Source organism: Penicillium oxalicum, chromosome II (assembly GCF_001723175.1).
Source record: "Penicillium oxalicum strain HP7-1 chromosome II, whole genome shotgun sequence".
NCBI lineage: Eukaryota > Fungi > Ascomycota > Eurotiomycetes > Eurotiales > Aspergillaceae > Penicillium > Penicillium oxalicum.
Genome location: NC_064651.1, coordinates 85,880 through 110,165, shown reverse-complemented (window position 1 = coordinate 110,165; position 24,286 = coordinate 85,880). Strand labels below are relative to the sequence as shown.

The window sequence follows — 24,286 nt, the reverse complement described above, 5'->3', positions numbered from 1 at the left end:
CGTTTCATCATTTTACAACTACCGGTGTCTCATTATTTGACTACTAGATGGACGGTCAACTTTCAGACTCGGAACAATCATAATTCGGCTAGATCGGCAGATCATTGAACCAGCTCCACGCATTCCTGGCCCAAATAACGGAACTTCAAAGACTTATCACCTAGTCCGGTCACCTCAATCACTTGTTCGTCTCCCGGCACAATGTCGATGGCGTTATCGCTTATCCTAACTCCTTCCTGCTCTTCAATTACAAGACACTTCACTGGCTTGCGCGAGTTAACAATCAATGTGGCTTTTTCAGGAGAAGAGCGCTTTAGTTGCACCTCAAGACCGCGATCAGAAAGATTGAGATACTTGAATGGTTGAGGCCAGTCGACGTCTCGCGCGACAACTTTGTGGTCTACCCACAGGCGAGCAGCGAGGACGTGAGGTTCAGGTTCGGCAATATGGTCGAGCAGGCCGTCTGTGATGATGTTTGTGGTACCATTAGCCGTGAGAACGATGTCCTCGCGGAGGATCGGGGTTCGAATGTCGCGGCCTGTGTTGACAGACAGGAAGCGAAGCTCAATGCTACCGCGGACCGCTTCGGGGTTGTTGCTTGAAACCCAGAGCTCGTATTTGCTAGTGCGAGGGGGTTGGGCATGAGCGACACTCCAGTCGTGGTGTTCGCGACGAACACCCACGGCGATTGGGTTCAGGACGCGCTTGACGGCGTAATAGGCGGGCTTGGGGTTCAAAAAGTAATCGGCAATCGCCCAGGAAATGGTGGGCCAACAATCGTTCAGCTGCCACAGGAGAGCTCCACCACAGTGTCGCTCGTCACCCCATTGTCGACGCCATCCTCTGTAGCCGAACATCATGGTCTCAGCTTGAACGACTTGTGTGAGGTAGATGTATGTCTAACGAGAAAGTCAGTCAAAGTCTCAATAGTGTAAAGCTTTATGGATTTCAAATAGAAAAGAAATCCCTACCTCGAGGTCAGTCGCCGTCCGCAGGTTCTCCACCAAGTAAGTGGCAAGCCGCCTCTCATGTCCGTCTGCCTTGTTGTGGAAGTCGATCACATGAGATTGAGGGAACAAATCTTTGGGATCTTCGACAAAGTATTCAATAGTGGACAGATGAGGGAACGCTTCCATGCCAAATTCACTGTTGAATCTTCCGCCGAGGGTGTCGAAAATTTGATACTTCTCCTGGGTACCATGCCAGACTAGTGATAGTGTCAGTTAAGCAACACGCGTCCCCCCCCTGGGCCTTTGAGTAACATACCATTCCATTGGTGCATGTCACCAACTGTAGTATCGGAGGATTTCTTTCCATCGCCCCAGGGGCTGCCAGGGTGGTAGAAAGTGCTAGGTGAATTTTCAGCGACCACCTCGGGCAACAGCTTTTCGTAGATGTATCGAGCAGGGAAATTCGTTTTGAGCCAGCTCTCGGGGTCCTTGTCTTCATAATTGTAAGTCAACCCCTCCGATTCCTGCACTTGATAGTCTTCATTATTGCCAACCCAGATCACAATGGAAGGGTGGTGTCGGAGTCTCTGCACATTGTATATGGCTTCTTCACGGATCGACTCGAGTAGTGAGGGCCATGTGGGGTAATTTCCGCATCCAAACATAAAGTCTTGCCAGACCAGCACACCCAGTTCGTCGCAGGCTTCGTAGAAAGCGGCGTCTTCATAGATACCACCACCCCATACCCTAAATAAGTTAGCCCTCGCACTCCGTGAGCATCCAAGATCGTTCATACCTGATCATAATCTGCCGGCCTTCCACCATCAACTGAATCCACTTTCGGTACCGATCAGCCGAGACATTGGTCAAGAGACTGTCTGTGGGGATCCAGCAGGAGCCACCACAGAAAATGTCCATTCCATTGATGCGGAAATAAAATGATTTTCCATGCTTGTCGGGTTGTTGAATGACCTCGGCCGTTCGGATGCCGAAGTTTTTTGAGCTCTCTGCGACCTGCGTATTGCGGGGGCGTAGCGAGACAGAGATCTTGTACAGAGTCTGCTCCCCATATCCGTGGGGCCACCACAGTTTGGGATTGTCCACCTTCACTGTCATCTTGGCCTGATTCTCCGACGATACGGGGACCTCCTCAGCAGCAATCTCGTTGCCGTTCAGGCTCAGGCTGAACCGGGCGGTAAAGTCACCACCTGAGGCGTTGTCGAATTTGGCGACGGCGGTGATCCCGGCCGACTGATGATCAGCAGCCAGCTGGGTCTGAGCCCATAAGTCAACCACCCGAGCTGTGTATACCTCGAGGACGATGGGTCGCCAGATGCCCGCAGTCATCAAGACGGGGCCCCAGTCCCAGCCCCAGTGATACTGAGCTTTGCGCACAGCAAGCCGTGATGTGTCGCCATTAAACCCAACCCAAATGTGATCCGGATGCTCGGCTTTAATTTCGCGGGCCCTTTGAAGCGCACAGTCGAACTCGATCTCTAGCACGTGGTCACCTTCTGCCTCCAATGCCTCGGTCACATTGACACGATGACCGAGGAACATGTTGTCACTCTGCAGAATGACATTTCCATCCAATTTGACAGTGGCAAAAGTGTCGAGGCCATCGAAAACCAAATCAATTGAGCATCCCTCGGGCACTTGGGGACGTTTGAAGGTATTGCGATATACCCATGATTTTTCATTCACCCAGCGCGCTTTCAACTCGTTAAATCCAATGAATGGATCATCTAACCTAGCACATGCAACGGTACGTGTCAAATTTTGGGGCAGGTTCAAGATCGGAAAGCGTGACCGAATGGGATAGTTCCTACTTGTTGTTGTTCATGAGATCCTGTTGTACCACCGAAGGTACCGCCTTTACAGGCATCCACTCCTCGCCATCGCGATCCCGAAAGCTCCACCCCGTGGAGAGCACTTGACGACTCAATTCCATCACGATCAAAAGATTGCGTTTGCTGTTTTACTACATGTAGGGCCACTTGGGAGGGGGATGCAAGCTATTTAGACACAGCTAACCCCATCTTATCGATAAGACCTCCTTCACGGTACTTCCTCTTTGGGAACGGAGGTCCAGACCACCTGACTTTTATGCCTGAATAACCTGGCTGACATATTCCCACTAATTGCCTGATCAGGTGGCCAGAGGCTCAGGTCGCCCTCTGGATCGCACTCGATGGCCCCGTTTGGTCCTTCCCATGGACGCAGGGTGGGCATGGGACCGCAAATCGGTCGATGGACGGAAGCTGCTGGCCCAAACCGGCTGAAAAGCGGAGGACCGCTCCCTCCCCCTCATCCAGAAGACGCTTTTTTGGTCACGGAGGCAGCTCCGCCGAGCTGCTGGCACGTCTGACTCCCTGACTCGTGGGCCCGTCAGCCTCGAGGGCCCAAACTTGCTCGATTCCAGAATCACGCAATGGCGAGCGCGGAACGCTGCTGCGCGTTGAATCATAATTTGAACTCTAACGCATCGATGACGCTCCCCCTTCGACACAACGTCTGTCGAAATGTGCGATTTCTCGCATTGACGGCTGAGACCCTTCACCCCGAGGAGACTTGAGATTGCGGTTGCCCCATTTTCACTCCAGTGCATGTCGAAACCCACTAATGCGGCCTCCGTCCTGGCGCTAAACCGAATGTGAACGAGGAATAGAGTGATTTCCTCTAGCCGAGCCAATAACAGACAAGGATTGGGTTCCCCATGGGACTCGGCAGCACAGCGGGACCCAACGGCGCTCCATCGTACAGTTCTGTACATTCCTCCGCATTCCTCGTCCACAACGGGAAATCCCCAAGAGCCACGTTGAATGTTTCTATGCATGCCCACACCACTCCGTGTCTTCCCCAGGGGTTCACGGCGAAAAGAATCTCACGGTATTTGTCTTGCGGGGTAGATGACAATGCTCGTGGGCTTGACCATGATCATCTTGACGTCGCGTCTGCCCCGGATGCGATGAGTGCACATGCCGACTGGACCGGCATTTGCGAATGTGTCGCCCGATGGAGACTCCTCAGGCGGAATCGTTCCTCCACGCCTCCTTTGATCCGATGATTGCCTCTGGTCTCAAAGGAGGAGAGGCTGCCCGGAACACATGTCTCGGCATCGGAGGGACTCAGGTCGACCGGCGTCTTGCTCTGTCTGGCCATTCGTCACCGGCCATTATTCTAGTAGGCTCATTTCCTGGCGCTCCCCACCTGGACTGGACCATATACGTACATGCATTCCTGGAGAAAACAAAGGCCCGGACAAAAAGAAAACGAAAAAGAGGGGGGCGGTTGTCTCCAGTCCTTCCGCTGGCAAACTACACCGTCCTCATACTAACTGGCGCTCATGAGTCATTCGAGGGAGTGTACTACCCAAATCAAGGCGGCCAAGGCAATTTCCCATCGAAGGGGGGAGAAGGGGAGGATATTGCAGGAAATTGGGGAAACTGCAGCAAGGCCGCTCGGCAGCTGCTCTGACCCATCACCAATTATGCATGCATCGGAGGCCGCGTGGGCCAAAGTGGAAGTCCACTCCCCCTGATAGATCGCGGACCCGAGGCCTTGAGGACTGCCCAACGCCACGGGGACCGAATTTAGACTCGACAATTCTGAGAAGAGGGGGGTTTAGATCGGCAAGGCGACCCTCTTCCCCAGATGATCATCTGGTCACACTCCACGCAACTGGCGCAGTCTGCAAGCTCCAAAGTGCCCATCTTCTCCAAGAACGCGGATGAACCCACCACAGACGATGCTTGTGAATTTGCCCCTCATCACTTCAGAAGAATAGGCAGGACAGATGAATCCACTTTTTGCTTCCCCCTCTTCCCCCCCACCCCCCTCGGTCTCCCCTCTGGTCTCCCCTCTAGCGCATTGAGAACAGACTGGTGGCGTAGAAGGCAGGGTCTGCGGCCCCCATAATCATTTGCCTCCCTCATCTCGCTTCTGCAATCTGGCCAGCTTGGACCGGATGGTGAGAAGATGGCGGAGGAGGGGGGAGGGAAGAACGAAAAAGGACCAAAGTGGCGCAACTCGGTGAGACTGTAAAGGTTAACTGCTACTGATCGGACATCCGCTTAGACTAGAGAATTTGATCGATATCCTGGTCACTGATATGTCGGCATTCATTGCAGGTGACGGGAGTGGATGGGCTGGCGGTCCTGTCCCCTCGATGTGGCCAAGGGTGTGGAATCATCTTTTCCACTGGCGTCGATTTGCCTTTATGGCTTGTCTATTCGCATGCTCGGTTTGGAGACGTGCTCCCCTGGCACAGCACAGTCACCCCGGTACAGTCTGGAATGTCTGGAATGTCTGGCGCTAGAATCACGCTAGCGCCGTTAATCCCGCACATCATCAACTCTCCGAGGTCTGTCCCTGGCGTGCATCCAATAAGCGAGGCTGCATCTGGGGACCCCGGAGTCCCAGAGACCAGAGTCCGGCTGTCAGCGTCCGTGGAAAAGGAGACGAACAAATGAAAAACAGTTGGCCAACAATTCAACCAAGACCGGCTTCCCTGGAATTGCGGGGAGGGGAGAGTCGTGAAAGTGGATAAGGCTCCTTAATTTTTTTTTTCCCTTCCTCCTGGCCATCGTGTTTTATGGAGGTTCGCTTCCGTCTTGACTATCCGCCGTCGCACTCTTAGTCTCCCCGTTGACCCTCTTTTTCTTCACATCGTCAGATCGTGATCGTTGATCGTTCGGTGCTCTTCTGCTTCTTTTGCTGCTCACCTCCTCCTCCCCCCAGCTGAGTCCTTGTCGAGCTCATCCACATCAAGCAACCCTGGTGGAGACCGGGTCCTCTTCTCCACCATCCATAGTGCCGAGTCCAACCCTCTTGGCCCTCTCTGACTCTGGCAACTCTCACTCATCCAAACAGACCCGGTTGCCTGTCAACTCTGGAGACAACAGAACGACCACCGTCGGTCCGCTTCTCCTGAGAGACCAGCACGGCCATCCTTTGCATCCGGTTGACTCGGATGATGTGACTGACCACAGACAATATTTGGGTGCTACCGTACAGTCATTATGTTCCACACCTTTGAAGGGTTTGAAAACCCAACGGCAGCGACGCCTGCCCGCGCAGCGCGTCCTCCTAACCCAGAACGCCGGGACTCCGTCACCCGACGGGTCACCACACTACGCGCCTGTACTTCCTGTCGTCATCGCAAGATCAAGTGTGATGGCGAGAAACCATGTGAAGCATGCAGGTGGTATAAGAAAGCCGATCAATGCCATTATTCAGATCCCCGGCCATCCCGCAGGTATGTGATCCGATTCTTCCGGAGGAACGCCCCCGAGGGACCTGACTTTTGACGCACTAACCCGGCGAGTCGCTAGGCATGTTGAGAAGCTGTCCACAACCCTTGATGAATACCGGAGTATTCTGTCCAAACTGTTCCCCAATATTGCCCCAGAGTCTCTCGTGAACTTGTCACGGGAGAAGCTGCTGGAGTTGGCGACGGGGACCTCTTCGGCAGCGTCGCTGGCCCAGGCACCGCATTCGTCGGCAGCGACGCATCAGGCCCCCCATCCGGCCTCACCGGCCACATCGGGCTCGGTCGAAGCCCATGTGTCGCCTCTGTCAAATGAGGATGACAACCTCGAGTCTCTTCAGAGTATGCCAGAAGAGCTGGACGAAAGCCGTCCCAATTCCACTGATCTGGTGGAGGTGGTCTCTGATGATGTGAATGCTCTCTCACTTTCCGCGAAGCGGCCCTCCTCCTATCTTGGCGTCTCTTCAATTCAAGCGGTGCTGAAAGTCATCGTGTGGCTGGATCCGGGCAGCGCAGCCCACTTCTCGAGAACTCCACCTACCCATCCGCGGGACCGCGGCAGTATTGACTATGATATCCCCTCAGAGTGGAATCATGGCGAAGGGTCGCTGCAAGGGAATCACTTCATCCCTCCGACCGAAATGCAAATGCTCGATGCCTATTTCTTGCATTTCCAGGCCTTTGCGCCCCTGATCGATGAGCAGTCGTTTCGTGAGACCTACATGACCGGCCATCGGAAGGATGACCACTGGCTGGCATTGCTGAATATCGTCCTTGCACTCGGCAGCGTGGCTGCCTCCACGCCCGATGATCACACGCATCAAACATATTTCCTACGATGCAAAAGTCATTTGAGCCTCAGCTCATTAGGGAGCTCTCATCTGGAGACGATCCAGGCCTTGGGTCTTATTGGAGGCTGGTACTGCCACTACATCATGCAGCCCAACCTCGCCTACTCGCTCATGGGCGCAGCGTTGCGGATGGCTGTTGGACTGGGTCTGCATAAAGAGTTTGCCGAGAGTCGGCAGATTCCAAGTCCCAGCAAACTGGCCTCGATGGACCTGAAACGTCGCGTGTGGTGGTCCCTGTTCTGCATGGATACCTGGGGAGGTATGACACTGGGTCGACCCAGCATGGGCCGCTTCGGGCCCAACATCACAGTGCGGCCTCCGAACTGTCGGGATAAGGTACGTTTTGATTCGCATGTGAAGTGCCGAAGAGAGAACATGGGGATGCTGACATTCTTTTCGCCAGGACACTGTGCTGGAGATCCTCCCATTGGTGGAAAATATTCGATTTGCGAAAATTGCAACTCAAGTGCAAGAATCTCTCGCAGCGGCTCCACTGGTCAAACATCAGGAGATGGCCCACGCGGACGCACAGCTACTCGACTGGTGGGAAAACCTCCCGCCCGTACTTCGGGATCACGACGCATGTTCCGAGTCCATCAGAACGGTCCGGACTGTCATGCGATGGCGATACTACAATCAGCGCATGCTGCTTTACCGGCCTACACTCTTAAGCTATGCGATGCGCCGTGTACCCTACATTGCGCTCCGAGCTGAGGAGCGAACGGCTATCGAGAAATGCCGCGAGGTGGCCGAACAGTCCATTGCGGATATCGCTGCTACCGCACAGCTCAATCAACTTTGCGGATGGAATGCAGTCTGGTGGACCTTCCAGGCGTCTCTCGTTCCCCTCGTGGGTCTTTTCCTCAACGATCCGACCGCCGATGACCCCCGAGCATCCATCGAATCTTGCCAAGCACAAGTCGAGATGGGATTGGCCACCCTGGCACGTATGCAGACGTTTGGTCACACGGCGAAGCGGTCACTTGACTCCCTTGCCCGCATTTACGAAGCCAGCAAGCGCGGGCAGGATTTGTCGGGCTCGAGCAGTTCTGGCTCACTCCCCAGCAATCTCTACCCTGCTGGCCGCGAGCCCAACATGATGTTTTCGCCACCTGAACCGGCCCGCTTGAATATGGCCATGGGCGAAAATGGACCCCAAGACCCGCTGGCCCCGAACTTTGTCGACGATTCGGGACAGTACTTATGGGAGTACCTCAGCTGGAGTGACCAAAATATGTGGCCAGGGATCTCAGACGTCGATGCTCGCAGCGAGGCCATGGCCCTGCTCACACCTGATCACGAAAAGGGCCCAAAGTTTGGAGCCCATCCGTACTTTGAACCCATTCCTGATTCTTACTTTGCGAACCCCCCTGCATTTTACCAGTAGGGGATCTTGAACTTCTGTTGTTCGATGATTTACTCTTGTCATTGTCGCGGTCTACATCCAACCATTTTTGTATTCTTGCTGTCTTGTTTGTTTGAGGGTACTTTTAGCGGACACGATGCTATGTGGGAAACGGAATCCATGGGTCATGTTGATATCTTCAGGTTTATTGCTTTTGATTGAGTGTAAATATATCCCCGCTTTGAATCTCCTATGAATTGATGATCTTGTCTCTTCGTGAACAGCGCTCGCTTCCTTATAGAATAAATCGAGTGAATGTCTAGAAAAGCCCTAGGTCAGGTTGCCGAGTAAACTCATTGATGGATGTGCTTTCCTTGACTCTCTATCGTTGCTCCAGACCGCCTGGAGCTGGCATCGTGCCCCAATGAAATTTCCATTAGCGCTCAGTCAACTAGGTAGCTTCTCTTGGGTTGTCAACAGTCGGGGCTGTGCAACACTTCATTGCTCTCACTAGAACCTGTCCATCTCATCTGTTCTCCTATGAAGCGGTAGCCTACCACTGAAGATGAATCTCATGGCTGGGTATAGACTACCCGCGACTCCACAGCTTTCTCCAATTGCACGAAAGTATGTTTCGCTGGTGCTACGGGGGCTCATGCATCTGCAATAGCACTCAGCCCCGAGTTTGCCAAAATACTTGTATCAAAGACAGCCGATCCATCTTAATCCAACTTGCTACTCTGTGAATCTATTCAAGCTCAATACGCATAAACAACTCGTGGTAGAAATTCCCCGATTAATCTTTACAATTAGATCGCCGATTGACCCCAGCTGCAATCATCTAACAAGCTGTACATCACTTGAATTGCTGATCAGACATTGTTTCAATCCAAATATGGTCATGTGGTCTCCAAAAGTCTTTCCACGCCTCTTGAGTCGCCACTTAGTATAGTATAGTAAGGCTTCTCCACAGCGATAATAATCTTTGGTATTATGGACAGGCATCTGGACCTTTGAGAGAGACGGTGATCTACTCCCGATACGGGAGGTGAACTACTTGCCTTTCGTTGGTCATCTTAGGCCTAAAGTGGGGCTTATGGCGTGGCTGACTCAGCATATTCTGGACCTGGCCCGGGGGGCATGTGGCTTCTCGATCGAAATCTGTAAACATCACAAATCGTGGCGATGACCAGCCCGGCTGATTGAGCCAAGCAATGACCGTGGCGATTGGAGATTGGTAAGAGACAAGTAATACTGTCTTCAGCGGGTCACCTGGGATCTCTGTTGATTTTCACGAGACGTTCCAACCAAAGAGGAAGCTCGTCGTCTCCCGTCCGCGAGTAAAGCCCCAATCGAGAGTCTCAAAGGCTGCAAATCGTTCAGCCTAGCTCTAAGCATTTTCACTGGACTCATGATGGACTCTTCTGCTCGCACGTCAATGGCGTTGTTCAGTTCCCCCGCACGGGTATTCGCGGTGGCCATCGTACTTCGCTTAGTTCTGCTGGTCTATGGCGGTTGGCAGGATGCCAATTCCTCGGTGAAGTACACCGACATCGACTACCTGGTGTTCACAGATGCGTCACGCTATATCAGCAGGGGTCAATCCCCCTATGCGCGTGACACGTATCGATACACGCCCCTTCTTGCGTGGATGCTTCTCCCCACCGCATGGAGCGGGACTGGCCCTCTGGCATCTCTCGCTTTCGCATTTGGCAAGATTCTTTTCGCTCTGGCCGATGTGATTGCCGGTTGGCTGGTAGTCAAGCTGCTGCGCAGGTGTTACCAGATGCCCACCGAGCGGGCACTACGCTATGTCGCCGCAGCTTGGCTTTGGAATCCCATGGTGGCGAACATCAGTACCCGAGGCAGCTCCGAGGGTCTCTTGGGCGTCCTGGTCGCTGCACTGCTCTGGGCGACCTTGACCAAGCGGGCATTCCTAGCAGGTGTGATTCTGGGGCTGTCGGTCCATTTCAAAATCTATCCTTTCATCTATGGGGGTTCGATCCTGTGGTGGTGGGACGCGCAGCAGGATGGCGCACCCCCGGCGAAGAACTCTAGCTTGGCCTCTCGACTCCTCGGGTTCATTACCCCTTCGCGGGTAGTTCTGGCCCTCTCTGCGCTGGCGACTTTTGCTTCGCTGAATGTTGTCATGTATTTGCAGTATGGCATGCCGTTCTTGCACCAGACGTTCCTTCATCATCTCACGCGTATCGACCACCGCCATAATTTCTCCCCTTATAGTACTTTGCTCTATCTTGCGTCCGCCGGCGGAGCAAGCTATCACTTTGAAACCCTCGCATTCCTCCCACAATTGCTGCTCGCTGTGGTTGCTATTCCTTTGGCTTTGGCGAAGAAAAGTTTGGCTACAGCCATGCTTGCGCAAACATTCGCTTTTGTAACTTTTAACAAAGTGTGTACAAGTCAGGTGAGTTCCATAATCTTGTCGTTCTTGAGCGCAACTATAATCTAACTTACCCTGTTAGTATTTTATTTGGTACCTCATCCTCCTGCCTTTTTATTTGCCCTCGTCTTCACTTTTACGAAAACCGAGGCTGGGTGTTGCAGCAGCGGCTCTTTGGGTTCTCGGTCAGGTAAGGCCATCGTCGTTAATTGAGATATCTGTCCCGAGTCTCCTAGCTAATGAACCGATACCAGGCACTTTGGCTTTCTCAAGGATATAATCTAGAGTTTCTTGGTCTGTCAGCATTCGTCCCCGGGCTATTTCTCGCATCGCTCGTCTTTTTTGGCATCAATGTGTGGATTCTTGGCATCGTCATCCGCGATGGGGGGATAGCCAAGTGAGTCTCCATCTAGAAGCCGTATGGCGAGGCCATATATCTAGGTTCTGTGGGAAATGTACGTACATAAGTCGGTCTTCATGTTTTAAGGCAGAATTCCCGGCGCCCATCTCGTTGCTGTCTACCTGTATCTTTGCCATTTCTCCAACATCGCGCTGAAGCCCCGAGAACATTAAAGTGACTCTCTTGACAGATCCAGCCCTTGTCAGGGGACTCTTTCATATGACCGATATAGATAAGGAATATCGAGATCAAGCGCAGTGCGATAACTTCTATTAGGTTTGTTGCCCACATCCTCTTGCAACTTTTTTCCTATCAAGTTGTAAATGCTAGGTAGGACATTGTCAGACAATATTTGCATTCCACGAACAGTATCTCCTCATGTTCATGCTCGTATTTTCCAGTTCCCTACCTAGTACTTATTCGTGGTCTCTTCGAGGCCGCCTCATGGACCTCCAACCCACTGATTAGCTATCAAATCCATTTCAAGTCACTCTTGAGTTGTTCGGCCGATACTAACCTCCAACTACTCGTAGGAAGTTATTATCATGTACTAGTAGATAGGCACGTACATAGGTATGTGGGTGTCAATACATACTGTGCCACAGCACCCTGAGCGTTGATTCGTCTCGACTGTGCTTTGAAAAGAGGGAAGATCCTCAGATACGTTGCATTTTAGTTAAGGTGAATGCTTGTCGTTGGGGCGTCAGTCGATTATGATTTGTAGAACCGCGAGTCCATTTACATTTTTAAGCCCTCCTCCCTCCCCGAGAACAGAATTAAAGTTGTCTTCCTGGGGATAGATATGAACACGGAAGATGGCCTTTCTGAAAAGGTTTAGATGCAGAAGCCTGAGAGGTTGTCGGGCTTACTTGAGAAGAGCAGACCGGTGCAATGGAAAAGCGTTGTTGGGTATCTGATGAACATAGAAAGATCACTTATGGTATCAAGGAACTGCTAACGCTTTCGCCGGAATGAGAATCTTGGCTCGTCGTCGCTATCGGAATCCCGAGCCTCTCGAGGCCTCTTCTGACTGCGGGCACGGGAGGGCAGAGATTGAGACCCAGGTGTCGGGTCCGGCGTTGCTGAGATTGCAATCGACGAATCAGGACGTTTACTTTCGGCGTCGTCGAAAACAGACACTTGTCTGCGTTGTCGACCGTCTCTCTCGCTGCTTTGATTAATCTCGGAAGGTTTCGTGCTGCTGACCCAGTAATGCTCCCCAATACCAAAGGCTTTCCGGGTAACCTCTTCGAGAGGCACAATCACGCTCTGGATGCGGCGTGCATGTTGAGGCTCTCCCTTCCTCCTGAATCGCTTGAAGTTTTTCCGTCCGTTCCACTTCTCGTCCCATCTATCGGACGTTTGGCGCTCTCTTTCGGCGGGGGCTCGAGCTGGAATTTCCATCTCTTCGACAATGGCGAGGTCTTTCAATTTCTCCACGTCAATATCCTCGGAAATATGCCGGTCTTCTTCAACTTGTCGCCTTTGATGTTCTTCTTCCTCTTCACGGTGTTTTCGTGCAGCTTCGCGTACGTCCAGCTTGACACGTTTCGGTTTTGGGGCCGCGTTTGCTATCTCCCGTGAGTCCTCCTTCTCATGTCGTCCACCAATCTCAGCGCGACGACGCTTCATTGCTCGTGAGCCAGGTAACAGGTCTGCCACGGCGTCGTTCTCGTCCTGTTCTCCTGGACTAGCTTTCTCGTCGCTTGAGTCGTTGGTCTGGACCGGGTCCACGTCCATAGGTTGGCTTACGACTGCCTCCTCGTCATCTGGAGTATAGACAGGTACTGACTCCATGTCAAATCCATCGTCAAAGGTTTGCATTTTGCTGATGTACTTTCGCGCCTTCGATGTCTTTTTTTGCAACTCGATAGAGCTGCTATGATCTCGAACAGATGGAGCCGTGGGAATTTCTGGACCAGGAGATTCCGTTCTCGTCCCTCTTGTCGGCGGTTTCGCATTTTCCTGGCTTTCGTCTGTCCCTTCTGCGCGCGGAAGCGGTCGACACAACGGAGATGCATCGTTGCTCAAAATGGCATCAAGAAATTCACGTTGCTCGATGACCCGTTGATCCGTGATAAGGGCAACTTCATTGCCCAGCTCAATTGACCAAGGTTCAAACTCACCCTTCGATCGAAATCGGACCAGCACGACTCCGCCTTGTTCCTCTCGCTGTGACCCAATACCTTTTTGGCCCGCTGCCGATCGCATGAAATCCGCAATCTCTTCAGCAGTCGTTTCACCGTCCTTGATTTGATAAAAGAGAGCTTTTCCTTGGCCATTGTTGATCGCTGCTTGTAGGTTCTCGAACTGTGAAGAATCGCCGAACACAAAGGTATAGCCTTCGAAGACATTTCCACGTCCAGGGTCAGGCGCAAACGCAGCAGCTGGCCGGCTGACCGGCTCATTTCCGGCGGGTGGAAGATGTTCCGTCGGATCGGGCCATGCCGATTCGAAGTCGAGTTCCAGCGGAGAAAGCGATGCGTCGTTTCCGAGATCGGTTGGAGTGCTGGCATAGACAAGGGCGTCGATGTAGGAATTTTCAACAATATATTTGCCATTAATTAGGGCCTGTAGTCCCTTGGCGGTGTTTCGTTTGCTTTGCACAACGTGTGTAGTTTGCCCAACTAGGTAGGGTATAACCGTCTTGATGTCGAGACTTTCGAGGCGATTCCGAACTCGGGCCAATGGATCCTCAGCTCTCATCTCCTTCGATGAAAACGAAAAGCTTAGAACCACCGGTTCCCACTTGATCCTGGAATTTTCAGTCAGGACCAGGTTTGGCCGAGAGCAAGAAGCAAGTGGGGGTTTCTTACCGCAATGCATGCGGATAGTTGCCAAGCAAGATGCTGTTCTCATCTCCAGCCAATTGGTTCTTCCCGGTAATTTTCTCCCCATTGACCACGGTTCCACGGCTGGAATCAAGGTCGGTGATGAACAATTTTGTTCGCGCATGTGTTCGGCCCTGCCGTCGGCTGTCAGCGTGCTCTCGGTATATTGATTGTCATTGATAGAGATAGTCATACTCCATCTCGAGGTCCTACGTTGGAGACCTCGATTACCATATGTTTCCGAGAGATTGACTTGTTTGGGATGACATGGCGCACTAAAAGGAAGGTCAATGATCAGCAGGTGGTCGCTCGCTTGAATTCCTCACGCCCGCAGCCCTAGTACATACCGTCATCTCCCTTCACGCGTCCAAAGAGGTATTGCTTCCCAGGACGCAGCCACAGCCGTTTTCCTGATGATGTCACTTAGCATGCATTCGACCTCAGAATCTTATCTCCTCGTTGCTTCCTCGAAGGCTCACCGTCCAGGAAGTCTCCAGCTGTGTCTAATATCCACATAGGGGCTGTCGTTGCGGAGTCACCAGCGGCGCCGCCCGGACACGTGAATCCGTAACGCGTGATCACGTGAGAATGCGTCACCCAGGGTTGTGCCTGGCAGCAGCCTAGCGGGGGGTTTGGATGCGAATCTTGAAGTGTTGAGTCAGTGTCAACTTGGCGACTCTCTCCTCCGCCTGATGGCTCGCCGGAAAATATGACTTCTCCCGATGGAGCAGCAAAAGAAGCGTCGATCCCACCGGAAGGCGAGGAAAGCTTTGAAACCCTCAAGTATCAGTTGCTGGGGCCGTCCTTGACTAAAGCGGGCCAAGACACAGTCGATCAGCAAAAAGTGCGTCCCGCCAGGTCAGAGACCTCGTGAGGTCGAGGTGGTCAGCTGACACGATCTTTCAGGTATCAGAAATTATCTACAATGCTTCTAAGGGATCCAAGTTCTTTGACCACGAGCAAGAACGTGATCGCACTCTCACTGTCAAGATTCAGCGCATCCTCAAAGTGAAAGCCCGACTGGAAAAGTTGGACCTATCCCATGATCTGCGCCGGGCCGATGAATATCTCGCCAGTCTCGAGTTAGGCCGCGATCTTTCTCAATACATAATACATGTAGACTGCGATGCTTTCTTCGCGGCAGTGGAAGAGTTGGGCCGCCCGGAACTGAAAACGGTTCCCATGGCTGTTGGGAAAGGCGTGCTCACGACATGCAACTACGAGGCCCGGAAATTCGGAGTTCGCAGTGGAATGGCTTCATTTGTGGCGAAGAAATTGTGTCCGCAATTGATTCTCATATCTTCCAACTTTGACAAATACACTGCCAAGGCAAAGGAAATTCGCGAAATCATCGCTCAGTATGATCCGCTCTTTGAAAGTGCGAGTATTGACGAGGCATACTTGAATATCACCGCGTACTGTGCAGAGAATGAACTTGGGCCAGACGAGGCCGTGGAACGCATGCGAGCGGAGATTCTGGAAGTGACGAAAGTCTCCGTCTCTGCCGGGATCGCTGCCAACGCTAAATTGGCCAAGATTTGCTCAAACATGAACAAGCCGAATGGGCAATATCGCATCCCCAATGATCGGACTGCTATTATGAATTTCATGCAAGATTTGTCAGTGCGCAAGGTCAATGGAATCGGCCGTGTGTTTGAGCGAGAGCTGGACTCGATCGGTATCAAGACTTGCGGGGATATCTACCCCCAGCGCGCCTTTCTGACGAGGTTGTTCGGTGAGAAGGCTTTCCAGTTTCTTGCGCAGTGTTATCTGGGTCTCGGGCGGACGAAGATCGAGCCTGTCGAGACACATGAACGCAAGAGTGTAGGCACCGAGACGACTTTCCATGCGATTGACGGCAAAGAAGAGATCCGTGCAAAGCTCCGCTGGGCTGCGGATGAGCTCGAGAAGGATCTGACGCGCACTCAATTCAAGGGCCGGACCCTTTGCTTAAAGGTCAAGCTTCATACGTTCGAAGTCCTCACACGCCAGACGGCGCCTCCTCGACCTGTGTGTCAAGCAGATGATTTATACGCCTTCGCCTTGCCCATGTTGATCAAACTCGAAAAAGAAATACCGGCATTGAAGTTGCGACTTCTTGGTCTGCGAGTCACTAATCTCGTGAGCACTAAAAAGGTCGGGCCGGGCTTCTTTGGCATGGCGACTGCGCACAAGACCAACTCAACGACCCTTGCCAGGGCGGCCGATGAACGTGAAATCGGCGCCGAGGAGGCATTTGAGAATGCTGCTCGGCAAGAGAGGCAAGACGAAATGAACGATCTTGAACAGCTCAGTCAAGAGGTGGAGACACAGGTGACTACTTCCTCGTGTGTCAGGGCGGCTGCCGATGACACAACCAGCGCCGGCGAGCTTGCCGCCGTCAACTCGACTCAGCAGCCTCCGGTGGTTCAGCTGTTGAATTGCCCAGTTTGTGGTCGACCTCAAACTGCGGATAATCGGATCTTCAATGACCACGTAGATTTTTGTCTTTCGAGGCAAACGATACGCGAAGCCGCCCAGGATTCGGCATCTGATGAGCTTACCGGGCCTTCCGTCAGAAAGCGCAAATCGCCGGTTCAGCCGTTATCAACCGATTCTGATCCACGGCAAAAACGGCTTTTCTTCAAATAGCATTCACATGTTCCACGCTGGTCAATCCGCGTTAAACAAGCTCCAGAGCATTGATAGCATGCAATTGTATGCGCATAGACCTTGGTTGGGACAACCAGCCTCGTAGAACACTACATCCGGTCGAATGGGCTAGGAGTTGGCAATTCATCATTCTTTCCACCTTGGCTTTGAATACCATAGTTGACTTTCTTGATAAACGCATAGCAACCCAACCGTTCGCGCACACAATTCGAACCATGGCTCGAGCATATTTCTGTAAACCAAAGTCCGCGCAATTGGCTTATCAACGGAGTGGAGCCTCGGGACCACCCCCTTGTCAGCTTCAAGAAGCTCAGGGCCTTGCAGCCACCTCGCGTCATACTGTTTGGTTGCGAGGGGATTGAATTGTCAGATCTTGCGTGTCGGCCTATCAATAATACTTTCGATAATGCCACTTGCTTGACACGACATTTGGTTGATAATTCCCAAATCCATTCCACTATCGATTTTGTCTCCGAATATCGCGACACCCAAAATTAGCCAAAAACCAAATGCCGAGAAAGGAAAGCGTCTCTGTATTGCGGTGAACACCGCCCTAGGCCCGATCGGGTCTGAATGTTTTCGAGTCCCTCGTCAACCTTCCCCGTCCGACCCTTCTTGTGTGTTTGGTGATCAAGCCACGGTGCTGTTGTTCTTTCGTACTTATAGCATCGGTCCGAGCTGTTGAGGGTGGCGAATGCCATCATGCTCTGGGGCCTGCCTTGTATCACGATGCCAGCCTCCAGTCTCGTTCCGCAACTATGACCTCCGATAAACAAACCCACGGCCATCTCGCCAAACCTTTTACGCCGACTCTCTCGGCTGCCTTCAATCGCACCAGCAAGCCTCCTCTGACCCCGAAATTGGCCAGTCCTGGTTCAGGATACTCCGTCCCTCGTCGTCTCGCCCCTCCCGATCACCCTTATCCGACCCCCACCAAAGACGACGTGAGTGCTACTCCGGCCTCCTACCTGAGTGCAAATGTCACCCCTCGTTCGGGTTCACGCACCACCCGTCGCGATGCAGCTTTCCCCTCACCAACACACTCGGTCTCCGGTCAATCATCTACAGCGTCCTATTCACAAATTCCGGTCGGCCTCGGTGTCAATGGGGTTAGGCGAACAGAGCGAAGTCCGGCTCGGGGGATCAAGCCCTCCGAGTCTTCCAGGAGTCTGAGGGGGAAGGCATTGAACGCCGAGGCTCAACATACACCACGAACACACCCAGCAATCGACCCTCCGTCCAACTCACCCATGTTCTTCCACGCCTCTGCCGTCCGATCGACACCTTCCTCCGAAGTGGAAGTCCCATCTCGCCTGAAGCAAGGAAGGTCGTCTCCCGCTTCCAGCTTCGTTTACGCCAACGGCGATCAAGAGAAGCATGAGGCTACAGATGATACACAGTCTACCGTCAGTAGTCTCAGGCGCCGGTCTGGAGGCTTCGCGCGCTCCGGCTTACCGCCGCGCACCGCCCCTCCCTCCTCTGCCCGTCTCAAGTCGCCACGCATTTCAGATGCTTCCTCTTACCCGCCTGAGGACGGAATATCGCGCGGTGGGCCAGCCGCGGATCTTCCCTTGCCTGTTGAGGTGGTGATGCAAAGACTTGGATCGTCGTCCAGTCAGGCGCCCGAGCGCCCGCCATTATTGCCTCTTCGGCAACATCGAAAGTCGTCCAGTGTGGACTCTACCAGCCAGATCTCGACACCCTCGGATGGACTTCGAGCAAGCCCCTTCATTGTCTCGACCACGCTGAGTACAGATGGAGTTCCGGCCACGATCTCCGAGCGCATGCCGACCCTTCGGCCTCGGATATTTAGTAACGGTTCTTCGGTAACTACGAGTCCTTTGCCCATGAGCCCAGGGAAACATGATAATTCTTTCGACCCAGCCTCAACCGCCCGCACAGAACGCAAAATTATGGACCTTGAAATCAGCAACTCATCCTTACTAGCCATCAATCGGACATTGGAGCGAGAGATGCGTAAACACACTGCCGAGTTGCGAAGATATCGTCGCCTCAGTCGCTCGGGTCGCTTGTCCATGGCACCTTCGACCCGATCTTTTTCCGGCGCCGCGTTGTCAACGACTAGTGAGATGGAAGAGGAAGACAGTGAAATCTCTTTTGCGCACTCGCAAGACGAAGTGTCGGACCTGAGTGACGAGGACTCCGTGCCTGATGAAGGGGTGTTAAGCCCCGATTCGCTCGCCGAACATGATGCCAAGCACAGAGCTCATGATGAGAAGAAGTTCATGCTTGATCTTGCACGACACCAGGAGCTTTTGATTGATAGTCAAAAACTCAATCAAAGTATCAAGCGATGTCTTGGGTGGACTGAAGAACTCATCAAGGAAGGTCGAAAGGCTCTCGAATACAATGTTCGTGTCCAAGATGTTGAACTGGGTGGCCGAGTTCTATCTCCCGAGGAGCTGGGTGACGTGGGCGAAAGTGGGCGTGGTCTTCTGAGCCCATCTGCGGACTGCTCGACCATCTTCACCTCCGACTCCTCGGCATTCGAACATTCGTATTTTGAAGCATCCAGCCTTCCATTACCATCATCCCCCGGTGGGAGTGACTAATGGTGCAACACGCTTTAATCTCTTGAGATCTGTTTCATATTTGCGCAATAATACCCACTTGTTGTCTCTCTTTGATTTTGTCCTCTCCAGGAGGCACGTGTTGAACCTTTCGTTTTCTTTTATCATATGACTGCGATGATTTTTGATTTGATACTGTTCTTCCTCTTCAGGCCCGATTTGCCGGATATACCCCGTTCTTCACGGTCTTTCTGCTCTGGGGAGGAGTCATTGGATTTCCCCCTTATCTCCGCCGTCTGTGAGCTCAGGTGTCGGGCATTTGACTCCGACACACTTCACAGTGCACCTCTCATGTGAAGTCGTCTACAATGAAACCTTGAACACATGCTGTCGATGATGAAACCCTGGCATAGAGATTTTGTCGTTGAAGATCCTTGCTGGGGTATCATTCACTCAGATATTCAAATAACCGATGATCATCGGCGTTTATTTATCGACTTGAAGCCCCTCATGATAGACTATGATGTATCAATCAATCTTCCGGTGTCAATATGTCTGTGTGTTGTGCCCCTCCATCCAGTCTAAACAGGCCGATCCAGGCAGAATTTGGGCACCTAGAGTCCGTCGCGTTTTTATCTTCTTGGCATGAAGCAAAAGAAAGACTTCGGTCTGGAAAAAGGACCAATGTATTGTTTAGATCAATGTACATACTGCATCATAGCTTCTATCCAACGCTATAAAAGCGCTAAGTTAATGTTTCCAGCCAGATTAAGTAGCGCGTAGTAGTGGTTGTATATTTTGTAATATTACCTATACCGCCCGGGCCTGGCCATGTAGGTGGAGGTCAGGTAGGTCGAGGAGCAACTTCCAATCCTAGCCTTCAACCACTCCATCCATTTAGGTATGAAATAATCCATCGAGATACAATGAAATAGACGCGTATGAATAGCTCAGAAAGTTCACGAATACCATCCAATTTCCATAGGTGCTAGGTCCATTCAAGTGGTACCTATTCAAGCCACTTCCCACGGTTCCATTCCTGATATGATAATCACTTCTAAGGGAAGGAGAAAAGAGACCAAAGGCAAAGAAGAGAGATGAGTACTACATATACCCGGTATTGATTTAATGTTCATCGTCACGAATGGCCAAGATGGTTGAAATCAGGATGGGGCTGTAGGTAGTGATGCTTAGGTAGAATTGAGGGTACGGGAAGACGGGACCAGCCCGCGTTCTGTCTATCTCAGCAATGGCTTCTAGGAAAGATCTTATGTTGTTGATGAAAGGTTCCAGTTGTTTCAAGGCACTAATATATGTGTCGTCAACCCGAGTGTGGCAGGTTGGTCAAATTTTCTTCTGAAAGAGGCCCAAGAATTAAGTTCATTTTTGGTATACCAGCTATACTGGAGCATATGGATGTTAACTAGATAGTGAAGCTACTTTTTTGAGTTCGAGTGGGCTGTCCAAGAATACGATCAAACACGTAGAAATTGTACGATATTCAGTGGGGAAAAAAACGAAAGAGAAACATTCATTGGTGCAATTTGATCATCTGCTCAAATGGGGAATAATTGTAAAACAACATTTTGATACTTAAGCGGAGACGGTGGTCTGTTTGATGGTCGCAGACTCGTCCTTGATGTACGGAATACCCGTCAGCTTGAATGCGCGCTCGCTCAGCTTGGGATCATTCACAGGGCGATCACGGTTGTGAGGGTCCGGCTTGCCATCACGCTGGGCAACGTTGGAGCCAGTGTGCCTGGCATTGGGCCAATGCGTGGTGCCGACACGACGATCGAAAGCGTCCTTCTTGCGGCGAAGATCCTCCTGTGTGGCATCCGCGACGGGCATGAAGCAAGTGTAGACGGCGAAACGAGGCTGGTCGCGCTTGGGACTCAGGTTATAGTGAGGAGTACGGGAGTCCCACACGAGTAGATCACCGGGCTCGGCGCTGATCTTGATCCATTCACAGCCGTGGTCCTCCAACCACTTCATGCCGCGGTCAGTGAAACCGTACCACTCAGGGGTCCAGGCGGGGATACGCTCCTCGTCAGCCATGTCGCGGTGGAACTCTTCCGAGAGAAGATGGCCACCCTTGCAGACGATAAGGCCACCATCCTCGGGTCCATTGGGAAGCAGGTTGACCAGTCCCTGCATGCAGCGGAAACCGTGCTTTGCGGGATCCTGATCCTGGTGCGGCCAAGGCTTGTTGGGGGGTAGATCGGTGCGGCTATTAGTCAATTTGTTAGCGCACGGACAGACTACCGACTTTGCGGCATAGGGGAGAGACGAACTTGGGGAACTGGAAGTTGATGGCGTCGAAGGAAACAATCAGATCCTCGTCGTCGTAGACCTTCTCAAAGGCTCCCACAACTCCGGGCTCGCTACGAACACCCCAAACAAAGTCTTCATGGGAAAGACCGTACGCCAGACACATGCCCTTCTCGTTGATCACGGGCAGCCTGTCCTTGTGCACGGTAGAGAGGTCATTGCGGTCAAAGCCGAGCTTGCTATTTGAAAAGGGTCAGCATGGGATTGAGATTGGGCTTGCTTGAAAGCAAATGCTGTGTCTCAAGGTGTTGAACATCAACGTCTCGGGAAACCTACAAGTTCTCCAACCACGTGTACATTTGGTCAGCATATCCCAAAGCCTTCTCGCGGGGAATAGCAGCCTTGATCACCGCATAGCCATCGCGGGCCAGATCATCGCGCCAGTCACCGAATTGCTCGTCGGTGCCATCGAGGCGCATGGCACCGTGTCCGTGCAAGTTGGGATTGACCGGGACGGTCTCGGTGGTGGTGGTGGTGATTGTTGTTGTTGACATCTTGATGTGGAAGAGGATGTGTTGCTGTCAACCTGTTGACTGATGGAATGTTGAGCGACGAGCTTGCATGTTTATAATCCAATCCGCCTTGCTCCCCAGTTTTACAAAAAATAATCCGGATTGTTGCCGATGGCGACGCCCACACGGCGTGTTCATCGAATTGTCGCATGACATGTTGCAGTGATTGTCATTGGGTATGGAGGAATCCATTTCTTGGTCAACGTCTGCGCTCTCGAGATTTCGGAAAGTGGACGGTGGGGGTGGGGAAATCACTTGGGGCCTCGGAGGGGGTGGGGGAAGCGGTTGGTCAAGTTGGGGCACAAGTCGACGAAAGAGTTATCAAAAGCAGAGAACGCGGCATTGGGTTGCCGAAGAGAAGGCCTGAGTTGAAATTTCCAAATCCATCAGACTTCACAAGTTCCTGAGCTCGAGACTTGGTACACGAAGATGTCACCTTTCCGGATTGTCATTGTGGGAGGCGGAATCGCAGGCCTCGCTGCGGCGATCGCGCTGCGAGGACCTAATCGCCAAATCACCGTATTGGAGCAATCGAGATTGAACAAAGAGATCGGTGCCTTGATCTCATTACAGCCAAATGCTTCCAGAATTGTCGAGTCAACATGGAGCTTGAAGAAAGAATTGGTGGCGGCGCGATCAATGGTCGATGAAGGGTTCCGCGTCTACAACACTGACGGCGTGCTGGTGAACTCGGTGCCGCTTTCCACAACAGCCGAATACGGTGCCGAGCGTTTATGTTTCCACCGTAGAGACTTTCACGATCAATTAAAGGAAGCGGCGATCTCAACTGAGCGCGAGGGCGAACCTGTCACCGTCCGAACCGCATCCCGAGTCGTCGACTGTGATCCTGTGACGGGGTCTGTCACACTGGAAGATGGCGAAGTTGTCACTGCTGACTTTGTAGTCGCTGCCGATGGAATGTTAGTATTACCGCCGCTCATCCTTTCCGACACGCTTCACTTTCATTTGCATTAGCGTTGATTTTGCGATGTGGTGGCAAATGTCTAATTGCGCTTCTATGGGCCTGTAGTCACAGCGTGATTCGCAAGCATGTCTTGCAAGAGGAGCCATCTCCGTTACCGACAGGTCATTCCGGTAAGTCTTCGTATGCCATGACAGGGAAAATGGAAACATAGGCTGATTCCTTTCATTACAGCGTATCGTTTGATGGTAGATGCTCGCACGAGACTAGGAACTTATGGGGATACAGCTAATGTGAGAACAGATCCCCAGCGAGACACTAGAGAAGGAGGAGCCCGACTTTTGTTCCAAGATCAACCCTCGTGCTCCCTACACTTCCATGATGGTAGCGCACAATTGCCGACTGGTGATGGGTCCCGGGAGGCAAGGCGAGGTCTTTGGAATCGTTGCGCTCGTGCCAGACGGTAAGTGATGACGACTTGGCCCAGCGAAGACTCGATCACTCATTTCGTCGATATCCCAGAGCAAATGAACGAAGATCCCTCCGCGAAGCAATCATGGGTCGCCGAGGGTAACTTGCAAAAGATGCTCGATACATTCTCCGAATTCCCTCAATGGATGACCAGCACATTCAAGTAAGGAGGGTTCGTCACTAGACAACTTGGGCATCTTTTCTGACGTTCTCCAGACATTCCTCCGATCTTGGACTGTGGCAACTGCGGGACCTGGTACATGGTCCATGAGTTTGTTTTCCCTGGGACGATCTTTGACTGATGAATCCACAGGACCCTCTCAAGACCTGGCATCGAGGACGTGTCCTCCTGATTGGCGATGCTGCTCATGCCATGCTTCCCACGCAAGGCCAAGGCGCAAGTCAAGCAATAGAGGATGCAGAAGCCCTAGGTGCCTTTTTTGAGGGCATTACCGAGCCACCATCAGCCGAGGCTTTGTCCCAAATCTTGGACGTGAGTGTCTAATAGCTATTTTTGAAAGCTCTGCAGTTCTTGATGGGAAAGCGTACTTATCTATTGGAACAGGATATCTTCCAAACTCGCTACTCCCGTGTCAGCCTGATTCAAGCCTACAGCCGAGACGCGGCAAAGCCCGCTGCCGAGAAGAAGACGGTGACATTGTAAGTAATAAACCCGTCTTTCGCGTCATATGGGCGTTTCCAAGCTCCTGACAGAGCTGTCTTTGCAGGCGTCCGGATCAATTTATGAAATTCAATTGCATGTACAAGGGAGCGAAAGCTTGGAGCAACCAGCAGATACCAGCATCAGCATAAGTTCTGC

At 52.2% G+C, this 24,286-nt stretch overlaps 8 protein-coding genes across 8 annotated transcripts; 5 read left to right on the top strand and 3 right to left on the bottom strand.

The window, feature by feature from the left end:
* Positions 1-101: 101 nt before the first annotated feature.
* POX_b01970 (Beta-mannosidase B) lies at positions 102-2,901 on the bottom strand (the record flags this gene model as incomplete). Its single annotated transcript, XM_050110892.1, has 5 exons — positions 102-899; positions 972-1,207; positions 1,267-1,697; positions 1,747-2,700; positions 2,780-2,901. The coding sequence occupies 5 exons, from the start codon at positions 2,899-2,901 to the stop codon at positions 102-104; spliced, it is 2,541 nt and encodes an 846-aa protein (XP_049971238.1).
* Positions 2,902-5,971: 3,070 nt separating this feature from the next.
* Positions 5,972-8,457, top strand: POX_b01969 (uncharacterized protein; the record flags this gene model as incomplete). Its single annotated transcript, XM_050110891.1, has 3 exons — positions 5,972-6,207; positions 6,284-7,406; positions 7,474-8,457. The coding sequence occupies 3 exons, from the start codon at positions 5,972-5,974 to the stop codon at positions 8,455-8,457; spliced, it is 2,343 nt and encodes a 780-aa protein (XP_049971237.1).
* Positions 8,458-9,829: 1,372 nt separating this feature from the next.
* Positions 9,830-11,217, top strand: POX_b01968 (GPI mannosyltransferase 1; the record flags this gene model as incomplete). The annotated part of the gene is made up of 3 exons (XM_050110890.1): positions 9,830-10,840; positions 10,899-11,006; positions 11,071-11,217. 3 exons carry the CDS (start codon positions 9,830-9,832, stop codon positions 11,215-11,217), a joined length of 1,266 nt encoding a protein of 421 aa, XP_049971236.1.
* Positions 11,218-12,170: 953 nt separating this feature from the next.
* On the bottom strand, positions 12,171-14,563 carry POX_b01967 (uncharacterized protein; the record flags this gene model as incomplete). The annotated part of the gene is made up of 5 exons (XM_050110889.1): positions 12,171-13,971; positions 14,033-14,181; positions 14,243-14,322; positions 14,395-14,457; positions 14,527-14,563. 5 exons carry the CDS (start codon positions 14,561-14,563, stop codon positions 12,171-12,173), a joined length of 2,130 nt encoding a protein of 709 aa, XP_049971235.1.
* A 193-nt stretch (positions 14,564-14,756) lies between these two features.
* POX_b01966 (DNA polymerase kappa) lies at positions 14,757-16,678 on the top strand (the record flags this gene model as incomplete). Its single annotated transcript, XM_050110888.1, has 2 exons — positions 14,757-14,891; positions 14,954-16,678. The coding sequence occupies 2 exons, from the start codon at positions 14,757-14,759 to the stop codon at positions 16,676-16,678; spliced, it is 1,860 nt and encodes a 619-aa protein (XP_049971234.1).
* Positions 16,679-17,457: 779 nt separating this feature from the next.
* Positions 17,458-19,272, top strand: POX_b01965 (uncharacterized protein; the record flags this gene model as incomplete). The annotated part of the gene is made up of 1 exon (XM_050110887.1): positions 17,458-19,272. One exon carries the CDS (start codon positions 17,458-17,460, stop codon positions 19,270-19,272), a length of 1,815 nt encoding a protein of 604 aa, XP_049971233.1.
* A 1,551-nt stretch (positions 19,273-20,823) lies between these two features.
* POX_b01964 (uncharacterized protein) lies at positions 20,824-22,055 on the bottom strand (the record flags this gene model as incomplete). Its single annotated transcript, XM_050110886.1, has 3 exons — positions 20,824-21,460; positions 21,525-21,740; positions 21,838-22,055. The coding sequence occupies 3 exons, from the start codon at positions 22,053-22,055 to the stop codon at positions 20,824-20,826; spliced, it is 1,071 nt and encodes a 356-aa protein (XP_049971232.1).
* A 447-nt stretch (positions 22,056-22,502) lies between these two features.
* POX_b01963 (uncharacterized protein) lies at positions 22,503-24,279 on the top strand (the record flags this gene model as incomplete). Its single annotated transcript, XM_050110885.1, has 9 exons — positions 22,503-22,993; positions 23,104-23,168; positions 23,230-23,243; positions 23,299-23,458; positions 23,518-23,629; positions 23,683-23,722; positions 23,780-23,959; positions 24,032-24,126; positions 24,195-24,279. The coding sequence occupies 9 exons, from the start codon at positions 22,503-22,505 to the stop codon at positions 24,277-24,279; spliced, it is 1,242 nt and encodes a 413-aa protein (XP_049971231.1).
* Positions 24,280-24,286: the final 7 nt, after the last annotated feature.